The sequence below is a fragment of the Tetrao urogallus genome, assembly GCF_951394365.1.
Source record: "Tetrao urogallus genome assembly, chromosome: 5".
Lineage (NCBI taxonomy): Eukaryota > Metazoa > Chordata > Aves > Galliformes > Phasianidae > Tetrao > Tetrao urogallus.
In genome coordinates, this window is record NC_136818.1 from 44,217,846 (window position 1) to 44,229,740 (window position 11,895).

An 11,895-nucleotide genomic window follows, 5' to 3' on the forward strand; every position below is an offset into this window, starting at 1 on the left:
GTTTAAGAATCAAATGTCACTCCCAGTTAAAACGGAAGTGTTCACAGAAAAAGAAGTTGATGAATGAACACAACTGCTGAACTATGCAGGTTGTCTTTAACTTACTGCTGTCAGCTTCAATGCAAGCCTCTCTTGGCAGTACAGCCCAATAATTAACTTCGAAGATCAGCTAAAAAGAGAATCAAGTTTCAGCAGTCCTGAGGAATAACCAGCTTGCAGTATAAGGCTTGGAATGGCTCATCATGATCAACAAGAATCATATGCACATTGTGTTCAACCACATTCCTAGGCTAAACATTCAGCCTGGGAAAAGAGGACAAGTGAGGTCTTCCCTGATAGTTCCCTGTAGAGCTACAGGCCCTGAGATACAGGCCACTCTCCCAAGAAATTAAGGCAAGTATCTTGCAGACTGAGAAGGGATGCACCAACACGGTAGTGTTTGTCAAGTACCACTAACATTGCTTAGTCTTGTCACCACAAAGATGTTATAAAGACAGAAACACAGGCTACCTCTGAAAATAAAAATCTCCTCAACTGTAGCACTGCAGAGAGTCTCTCGTAAACTTACCTAGCACTGAATTTATGGGCACAGAATTATCGTCAGGGCAGAAAAACTACCTCCAAAGTAAGGCACTGAATACTCATGTGTGTAAACCAGTGAGATAGATTGAGCAGCACTTTCCTTCTTAATTTTTCTGTTTCTACTCAGTGACAAGCATAGAGGCCAGAGGGAACAAGGCAGATCTAGCAGAGAAACCTCAGCCAACTGCCACTTGTTGCCTGCCCACAGAAAAGCAGGAAGCTGATGAGCAGAGCAGGGAGGAGCCTGGGTGCCAAAAAAGCTTCTCTATAGATTGGACCTTTGCCTAAAAGACAGAAGGAGGAACACCCAGTGTCTGCACTGGCACAAGCTGCGTATCAGAAAACAGAAATTCAGCCCATGCCAAGTTGCACTTTGAAAAGTGAAACGCACCTAAGCCAGCAAAAACAAAGTTTGATAGGAGTTGAGAGCATTAAAACAAAAACAAACAAACAAAAAACCCACAAAGACAATGGTTTTCCATGAAGGTCACCTTAGAAATACAAACTAAAAGAGAAGAGAGGAAGGTAAGAAAATTTTTTCATGCTAACAATCCAATGGAAACAATTACTAATACAGTTGTTGAGCTGCATAAAAAGAATGTTCAGGACCACCACCAACATGCAGTCCAATCAAATGAGCCACATGTGACTGCCTTTGAAAGTACACTTTAAGTAGCAGCTGTACTGAACACAGCAAATATGTTGCTACTGAGATATACCCCATATTCCATTGCCTCTTCATCTTTTTATATCAATGTTTTCTGTTTCAGTTTCATTCAAAAGTGTTAAGATGTATTTGAAGCCTTGTCTGCAGGCTTCTTCAGATTCACGTCTACATAACACATGTGCTCAGGAGATGGACACCTCTTAAGACCTAGCATGCTCCATACAGTTTCCATATGGCAGAACATTCCTACTGCTTGTTTAAGTGGCAAGAACAAGGAACACAGCACACACCCAGGAAACACCATCAGTATGGCTGCTCTCCAACTGACTCCATCTAAGACAAAATTAAGCATCCATTTAAGGATTTTAACCAGAACTTTTAAAATTCCATTTTACTGCTGCATTTCCAGAAGCCTATTTTCATGTAGCACAGAATGGCCAGGGTTGGAAGGGACCCCAAGGATCGTTAATCTCCAATCCCCTGCCACATGCAGGGCCACCAACCTCCTGTTTTAATACTCAACCAGGCTGCCCAAGGCCCCATCCAATCTGGCCTTGAATGCCTCCAAGGATGGGGCATCCACAGCCTCGCTGAGCAGCCTGTTCCAGCACCTCACCACTCTCTCTGTAAAGAATTTCCCCCTGACATCCAGCCTAAACCTTCCCTCCCTCAACTTAAAACAATTTCCCCTTGTCCTGCAGTTATCTACCCTTTCAAAGAGTTGATTCCCCTCCTGTTTGTAGACTCTCTAGGTACCACTTAGCATATTCAGGCTCGTGTCCCCCTCTGTTCACATCACTTCCTACCACGTTCTCAACTTTTACACTGCATTTTCTGATTAACATACTTATACAGCCGTTTTCAAAGTTGCTGCGTGAGAGAAGGTGTGAAGCATGGCAGAAAAGATCTCTATGTAAGGCTCTGAACATAAGGAAGAATGCACGAGAGCAGTTAAACTTAAAACTAACTAAGCACTGCAATACAGCAAAGTGCTAAAGAGCAAACTACTGAACAACGAAGTTTTCTTTTTCTGCTTTCCTGTGTGTGTTGACTGGTGTTTGTTTCATTTTGTGGCTTTTTTTTTAGTTTTTATTTATAGGAAAGAAAAAAGCATTCAAAGTCTCTATCCTAAAGGATATCACTGTTTTCAGTTTCCTTTTGTTGTTACGAATTGTCCACTCCTGGCTGGAGGCTGCTCCTTTAACATAAATGTAATGCTTTAAAACAGACATCTATTCAAGTGCTTTGCTTCAAGTTATCCATCCACATCAAGCAAGTGGCTGCCTTAATGTAACCACCAGAATTCCGGAGGTAACTGCAATGTCACCTCAAAATTTATGCTACTCTTTACGTTTTATGCCATGTATCAACCATACAGCAGAGACCATGCAGCACCTGACAGCAGTCTGCCCCTCCTTGAGCTTTGTGCTTGCAAGCTTTCATACAGAAGGGAAAGGCAACCCCCAGAGACACAATGGAACAGCACAAAATCCCAACAGATGCACCATGTTTCCACTTCCAGTACCTGGGAGTCCACACACCACTGCCCCGACCCCAGAGCTAATATGACACTTGAAGGAAACAGAGCTTCAAAACAAGCCCTCCTCTCCAGGCCAGCGGTAACAGGATAAAACATGGTAAAAAGATAAAACATGGTAACACAGGCTAATGCTTCTGTAACCAACTACAGTTACTTCTACCTCAACTTAAAGGACAAGATGGTATCTACTTGCACTGAATCGCTCGCTCAGTACAGAGGCAAGGAAAGCAGCTCTGTACCACCAACCAGAGGAAAATTTGGCACTTCTAGCTCCCCATTCCACATAAGCATTCCACACCATACACTGAACACCCCCACAATATGGCCAAGGCTCCAAGTCCACAGAACTAACTTCAGTGACAATGCACTACAGCAGTACTTTACCTTCTCAACGTACCAGGCACCCTAATGCCTTGGAGGGGGAGGGATCTCCAACACAAAACACCACCCCACCAGTACTGGTTCACCTGTTACTCAGAAAGAAAGCTGAGAAGTCTGCAATTGGTACTACAAGTGTGAAAGTTTAGACTGTCAAAGAGGGAGCTCTGAATAGAGACAGACTTTGAACGCAGCAAGTCTTAAGAATTCATCAGCAGGAGAGAGTTATCTATGCACCTGCACTACAGTCCCATTCAAGAAGCTTCAACAGACATCTAAGCAGATTTCTACAACTTCTCCTGTTCTTTTCATCCTTGAAATTAAGTTAAAGATAGAATAATTGAACTTCACCTCTAATGTTTAAAAAAAAATAAAAGAGAGAACACTAGCTTTTATTAGAGTTAGCTACATGACCAGTCAGACAAAGAAACTCTAAAATACACTCATCTCCCCAAAGTCTAACAATTCCTGAGAGACATCACTTGGCTATGTTTTTAGTAGGAAATTAGATAAATAATCTTGACATTCTTCATACAGCCACCTAAATACTTACAATTAAAGTAGCTGGACAGCTCTCCTGCAGCGTTGTTCTGCTCATTCATAAATTGTCATTAACATCAAAGGATCATGCAACCACATCCCAGTAATAAACAGACATCTGTTTACAGTCAGATGCAGAACTACCATTTCTGAAGTATATTTAAAGCCATACAGCTGGAAGACTAGGAAACCTACCATACTTAAAGAAAGCCTACAGGTATCTGCACAGTAACAGAGTATCACAACTAGGCACTGCACTTGAGGACATGCACTACATCAACACACAGCAGCATATTTATCAACCTTACATCAGCAGTAGTTATGTATCAGGAAGAAATGCATGTAAAAGAAAAAAATTCAGCATACAAATCACACTGCTAATTTTAAGGCACACAAATCAAAGCTTTTTTTTTTTTCTTCCTTTTTTTTTTTTCTCCTTGCTAAAGCAGTAGTTAGATAGCAGATTTGTTGGGCTAACTTCTTAAAGACAGATTTACCCTTATACCAGCACCTTGCTATGGTAATAATGGCTTCTTCAGCACCATGACCCAACTAACATTGCTAGCAATGGATGCCATTCCCTGTAGGTAGTCTAAGAGAGAACACGTTCATTCCCATAGAATTCACATGAAGCATCACAGCATTAAATTATCTCGGTTGCTCAGTATTCCAGTCACCACATTTTTCATGTCATCTCAGACTCAAAATTACAGAAGAATCTCTGAATACTTAAACAATAGACAGAACAATAGACAGCTTTATCACTACAAATAATTAACTTCCTTACAGTGTATGGCTACAGCAGTAATTGCACAGTAAGCAACACTTCTGAATTCCCATTCTGATTACTGAGCATCACTCCCCATGCACCCTTCAGACACCCAAGATGTCCAATCTGACAGAAATCAGAAGAAATTCATGTAACAGCAACCATACTTAAAGAAACACACATACACACACAAAAAATAATCAACCTATAGGTAACTGTTTCCTGTCACCTCTGACAGCTCCATAAACAACTCTTCTTCAAAATGTGCCTGCTTCTTATACAAGCACTTTCTTCTCTATGCACTTTAGCATCTCAAGATCAGCTCAAGGAAAATAACAACTGAGAACCATTCAAAAAAATTTTTAAAAAGCCCAACAAACAAAACAAACAAGCATATTACAGTATCTCGAAAGAGATGCTAATGGCATCTCCACAACAACACTAGCTGGGATATTCCATGCCAAAAAGAATTTTGCCATCAAGTATTTAAAAAAAAAAAAAAAAAAAAAAAATAACACCACAAATTACTCAGGCTAAAATAAATCAACTCAAGTTGAACAGGTTGCATCTTTCCAAGTACAATGAAAAAAAATACAGTTCACCACACTCAATGAACGATCAAAATGCCTGCAAGCTTGTCTTTGATGCTAGCCCTTCATTAAGGAAAATTGACACATACACCTCCCCCACCTTCTTTCTCAAAGCTGTGAATAAGAAACCTGAAAACAAGAGCCAAGTACTCAAAACAAACAAACAAAAAAATCACTACACACAAGTCCAAGGAAACCAAAAATAAGAAGAGGATTCTCAAGTATATCACAAATAACAAATATCTCCCATAATAGTTACATTAGCTTTAAAACTACAGTTAATATGGAGCCAAGTACCTACGTACACGTATCTTCAGGAAAGAAAATTAAAAACACTCTAAGAGTCTTAAGCATCAAGAGGTCTATGGTAGCACTTCAGCTGGTATCAAAACCACAAGAAAAATCCAATACATCCACACACAAAAAGAAGAATGCCACAACCAAATCAGATAGCAGATCTCAGCAACACCAGTCCACCAAACAGAACAGTCTGACACTCAGAAGAGAGCATACAGCTGTACTCTTCCTTGCTGCTCTCCTGTTTAACTATCAAAAATCCAAAAAACATGCTGTCCAACACAGAATCCAGGGATCTAAGTGAACACGCCTTATCAGAACCGATTCTGCATGGGTCTTTGACACACATCCTCACTTACATACACGTGAATGGCTAAATAAAGAACAGAAAGAATCATTACTTCTGCATTATCACAGTTCACTTCCATTTTTTCAGCCTTACCTGATCTTTTTCATGGGGTAGAAGGCTGACAGGTGGAAGAGAAGCTGGGAAACCACTGGAATATTTAGGAGCTCCTTTGCTTTCCAAACCACCATAATTCACTCTATACTGAGGTCCATCCTTCAGTAATCTGCCATTGTTCACAGCACGTTTGGCCCCCAGACGCAATCTCTGCTGAAAGGCAGGATTGTTGAAAATACTTGCTAGGTCATTTTGACTTCTCAAATACTTCTCTATGTTTTTCAGTGAGGAGCCACTTGGTTCTTGAAGCCCTTCAATTGCTCTTCTCAACAGTTTATTCCAATCCACATTACGAAGCTCATTACAAGCTCCTCTAGATCCTTTAACAGATTTCGGAATAGTGCCAGGTTTAACAGACGAAAACCGTCCAGGATTATCTGGGTCCTTGTAGGACGCAAGGCCTTTGTTGGTAACTTTAAGAATAGAACCATCTTGAACACTAAGTTGCAGCTGTTCCGAAACAGTCTTCTTATCTAATCCATGGGAAGCACAAACAGCATGACATATTCTCTCTTCAGATGGCCGTTGCTTTTGCTTTTTAACTTTTTGTATAGCTTCAAGAATCCACTCGGTATAAAGTGGGTTGGCAAGTTTTACCATGGTTGACCAGTAACGGTTTACCCATAGAGGTTCCTCCTTATCCTTTCAGCAGATCTTTCGGAGGCTGTTCGCACCTCAAACACAAATCAAAGGATTCCACACACCGCTGGGATTCATCTCAAAAATATCCATCCTGAGGAGTCAGAAAAGGCAAGGAAATATCTGCTGGCTGAAGCTTCCAATTACTGACCAAAATGGAAACATAGAAAGGATTCATTCATGATGACAGGGGTACATCCTCACAGAAAAAAAGGTACAACCCTGAAAGAGAAAAAGGAAGAGGCAGGTGAGAATGCTTCATGTTGATGTAGTGAAAACCAGGATGCATGCAGACACTCATTCATTGGGTAGATAGATACTGCAGTATGCAAAAATGTTTGTGAGGTTATCCAAAACATTTGATTAATTCCTCCCCACATCAAGCAAGCTATCATAAAATCCTTACATTTTTTACATCATTCAACAGGTTTAGCTCTCCTAAATTCCATCACCCCAACATTTAAGCTACTGCTGATTCAACAGGAAGTTCCTATTCAAGCTACACATCTGAAAACATTCTCAAAAATACTAGCTGCCTACAAAACACTCTGAGATCCATCAGTATAAGAGTATGACCACATATACAGATTATACATAGACTGTATAAGTCTCTAAACTGGTGAAAGTCAAATTATTAACCATTGCCACTTCTTAGTGTGCTATGGCACGTTGTGATTACACAACTGAGAAGAATCAGTCATTGAGTATCAGAATGGTGTCAGCAGTACTAAGTCCTGCATTAATGCCTAGCTATCCTGTAACATAGATGGTAATTACAAAGGCACATCTCACACCAAAGTGTGCAGTTAACAGGCACCTGTTTTTGATATAGAGTCTGAGGAACAGAAATGAAAACAAAGCAACAGCACATTTTCACATAAATACATGCATATTAGCATGAAAACATACACAGGAGATCATATCAACAAAACATGTTTCAGTGATCCAGCTTACCATGATCCATAATAAGTAAAGAAAAATCATTCTTAAATTGAAAATTCAGGGGCTACAGAAACTTACTAAAGAAAACCTTAAGAACCATTTTGATTGGAAGTTTATTGCTTTCATGGTTTGGAAAAAAGACAAAAACCTCACAAATAACACAGCAGTCATCTAACGACTAAATGTGAGCTGACAGCTTTTTTTCCTGCCATGAAATACAAGCAAAAACTTTTGAAGACACAAACAGGACTGCACTGTATGAGCTTTAAAGTAAAATAAATATCACAAGTGGGAAATCATCATTGTCAATAGATGAGCTGTCTTGTAAAGCAGAAGATTCAGCAGTCTCTTAGCAAAATTCCAAACTGAAGCAATCTGAAACTACATTTCTTAAGCTCTGGCAAACAGCCTACAACAAGCAGTAATATCTATGATTACATAACTCTTGGCACTCATTTATATTCATTTATTCAAGTCATCTTGCATTTCAATCATGTTTAAAACTTGAGCGAATTTTAAGTTGGGGAAAAAAATGAATTGATACAGTAATACTGTTAAAAAAAGATTGCACTGTAACTCCAAAGAGAACAACTACAGAAAAAACCCAACAAGTTTGTTCTTATATCGCTGCTCTCCCTTGAACCTCCCAAGAGCCTGTTTAAATATAAGCTACTGATCATGCTTCACAAATTATTATTATCTACACAATGGAATTAATAACAAAGAAACTGATGCTACTGGTGAGCGTGAAACTCTTCTGCACCTCAACAGTAAAAACAATAATCAATGAATTTGTCATCCTTAAGACCTGACTGCAGCATAAGCATTTCCAGATTCAGAAAAGTTAAACTGACTGCCAGGATGAAGAAACATTCCTGACACAAATTCAGAGCCTGAAGAATTACCCTGCTCTCGTACTAAACTCCGCTACACAGACTGGATGATGATGCTTGCTTCCAGTCTCTACTCACACAAATTAATTTGGTAACAGTTTTTCGAGTATCTGTAATACAACTATCTTCATCCGTAAACATGCATTTTAATTCCATCCCCCTGACAGCATTGCTCAGATTCACCAGTTTCTCATGATACCAAAATAACTTTGTAGTTGCAAAATGCAAACAAATGCAGGGATTTCAAAAAGAAAGGTTCCAAAGAATTACGAACCCTATGAACCAGAGTCACAAATCAGACAGTGAAAATACAGTCATACAACAAACAAAGCAGAACTCCATACATAAAGGAGCTGACATTTGCTCAAATTGAGACCTTTTATGCTTTGCCCTTCATTCTGGAAGGTCTTTGTACCTGCACGTAACACTGCAGTTTCCTAGAAAGTCAGCTGTCAGTGCAGGAGTGGTTTAATTAGGCTGTTCTACCAGGAGTCTTCACAAAGATGGTCAGTACTCAATTAAATGCTGAAAACTGCTGCATTTGCTGAGTCAGACATACTTTTCTCATCTTGAAACCTACTGCAGCACTGTGATATTACATTTCATACAAGCAACCACATCACTTCCATTAAATTCCAGAACACACAGAGCAGGGTCTGTTCCAGGCGCCCGGATACCAATGAACATTTCAGTGTAAATGCTGCAGCTTGTGGATTACAGGAATTTTTATTGGCCAGTGACTGTGGCAAAAGGTGAGCATAAGTCTATAGCTTCACGTAAAGCCTGCTCCTTGGTATGGGAATTTCACTGCAATATACATTCAGAACTACAATTTTATTTATTTAGTTAAAATTCCCCATGCGTAATGCCACCTCCTACAAGCTAGAGCCTACTGAATCAACACTGGTCAAGTCTATCAGCATGAGCATAGAGCTTCCAAAGCATGGGAAAGGGTATTTCAAGAGAAAAGTCCAGATATTTCACATTCACTCCTTCCAGCAGGAACCAAGTTGCTCTGCTTTAGGAAACCACATACAATTCACCCAATCCAACTTTGGATTTGTTTTCCCACAACCAGCAGTTTCAAGTTTCAGCTGTTCTGCCACTCCAACTGCACATGTTCTTGAGGTGTAGTTCCCTGACCTCAACAAGCGATATGACAAGGTCTACCATGCATAAGATTCTGAACAACCTCTTAATAACAAATATCCCTGCCAGCAACGTAATCCAGCTTGGTGACCCCAGAGCTTGAAGATAAAGAGGTCTTTCACAAACCAGGTTCTGCTGTGGCAGTTACTGATCCAAGATTAACCATCTATAGATGTATACATACATGCTCACTCAGTACATTTAAATAGAAGACAATCTGCTTTAGAAACAAGTTTTTCAGATTCATCAGAAAGAGGAAACAGGCAACTTCAAAACTCTAAGTTCAGAAATTCATTGTCCAGAGATCTTGAGGAAATGCCAATTTTTAAAGAGAGATTATAAACTATTTACTCATTTCCCCTGTCTTATAATTAAACAAGTTTTAATGAAGCCCTCAGCAGCATCCATCCAGTCACAGATCGGGTTCTGCAGATCTTAATGCACAGGACCACTTTTAGTTTTACTGCAGCAATCATTAAGCCCTATGTCACATGTCCTGTTGCAGCTTCCACACTCCGTAATATCTTATTTGAAAGCAGTAACATCTCAGAAACTTTTGATTATGTTATGGTACCAATCACATCTGTTAACAAGTCTACTTGAAGAGCTGCAGAACACAAGCACTGAGGAGGAGGTGTGTACAATACATTACTTTTAAAAAACAGGAAAAGCCATCTCTAGTCAAGGCTTGTCCCTCTACTTAAGTCATAAATTATCAGATAAATACAAAGAAGTTGCAAAATTGCAGCTAGGGATTTAGAATGAATGCAAGTATGTCCTTAATAAAATGCACAGCTATTGTACAGTTGGTTCTAATTAAAGAATGCAATGACTGAACCTGTCACTCCTAAGTGTCATCAGTAATCCTTAATCTCATGATGAGGTATTTTTTAGACTGAGCGGGTATCTGGCATCATTTCCAAGTGATCTAGATTTTAAAAACAAGCTACCTGTGAGAAAGAAGAATGTAAAAAAAAAAAAATATAGTTTAGTTTTGTTCTGAGGGAGGAAACATAACAAGTTCCTAGACAAGTATCTAAAAGTATTTTGTAAAACATCCTACCAAGTCTTTTTCGGAGGTATTAATGACAAATTCACAGCAGTTGTCTTAGATGTAAACGTAGGTGAACTTTGTAAAACAGACGTTAACACGGCGGCTACCAAGAAAAGAGAAGGAGAAAAACAACAACAACAACAAAAAACAGCAACAAAAACACAAAAGAAGAAGAACAACTTGTGCAACCTGCTGGTGACCTGAGAGTTACAATTCCATTCTGCCCCTCCTGCCTGCTCCTCACATGCCAGGAACAGCAGCAGCAGGCCAGCTCTCTGCTGCAGCATCAGGGTCAGGTAAGGATTGCAGCAGAGAAGGAAGAAGACTGCCATTGCATCCAGCGAGCTCTTTTCCATTTTTTCCCCCCCCAAACTATTCTTTAAAATGATACAGCTAATCAGCTCCATCCTAACACTTCCATCCCAACTACTGATGCAAGAGGCAAGGTATTTGATTCCCCGACAAAACAGCGGCACCTAAATAAAACGCAGAGAGAAAGGAGATCCTGACAAGGACTACCAGTACATGATTCCTTCAGTATTATGTCCATCATGAAGCCATCTACTGTATTATTTTCAGTACAACACGTACTGTTTAACAAGGAACAGGACTGACACTTGCCTTAAACACAGCCACACGACAGCGCCTTCAGAACTACCCCAACAGAGTCAGGGGCACCGAGAGCAGCACACGTGAGCCAGGAGCCGAGGCAGTGCTCGCACCCCGTGAGCCCCACGAGCCGATTTAGGATGACACGTTAAGAAGCAGCTAGCAACACGACAGCAACCAGCACCGCCGGCATCACCCAGATGTACCCCTCCCGTCCTCTATCGGGGAAGTTCGGAGCACTTTAAGACATCGCGGCTCCCTTCCCCAGCAGCCGTTCTATCAGTCAGGGGCCGAGCCCTACCGCGGGACGCCCATCCCCACAGCGGTACCCGGCCCGCTGGCTGCACCCCGCGGGACAGCGACGGGCCCTGGGCCGGGTAGCGCGCACCTGCACCCCCCAATGGCGGGGCCCGGGCCACGCCGCGCCCGCCAGGCTGCGCCCCCCGGTACCACTCACCTCGCGGGGCCGGGGCGCGGGGGGAGGAGCCTCCTCCAGGCGCCGCAGCGGCTCCCCCTGCTGCCGGCTCGTCGTCCCCTGCTCCCGCCGCCGGGCTGCGCCGAGGCGGCTGCCCCCGCTGCTGCGCTGCCCCCCTGCCGGCAGCCGCCGCTACTCCCCCTACCGCCGCGGCTCGCCTCGCCTCGCCTCACCTACGCCGCCATTTTGTTTCGCCCTGTTGTACTTAACGTGAATCCGACATGACACTGATTACAGCCCAATGGAGTCCCATTAAAACCTTACCTACCCCCACGCCCCGCCCACCGGCGCCCGCCATTGGGTCGCCC

At 41.7% G+C, this 11,895-nt stretch overlaps 1 protein-coding gene across 6 annotated transcripts in view; it reads right to left on the reverse strand.

Moving 5' to 3' along the window:
• The window catches only part of KAT6B (lysine acetyltransferase 6B), a gene marked incomplete at both ends in the record, with an annotated part of 82,964 nt that extends 76,538 nt beyond the window's left edge, over positions 1 to 6,426 (reverse strand). For all 6 annotated transcript variants that reach the window (XM_079536235.1, XM_079536234.1, XM_079536233.1 and 3 more), the window contains one exon: positions 5,806 to 6,426. In XM_079536235.1, the coding sequence (XP_079392361.1) occupies positions 5,806 to 6,426 (621 nt within the window). The remainder of the gene's footprint in view (positions 1 to 5,805) is intronic.
• Between the last annotated feature and the right edge of the window lie 5,469 nt (positions 6,427 to 11,895).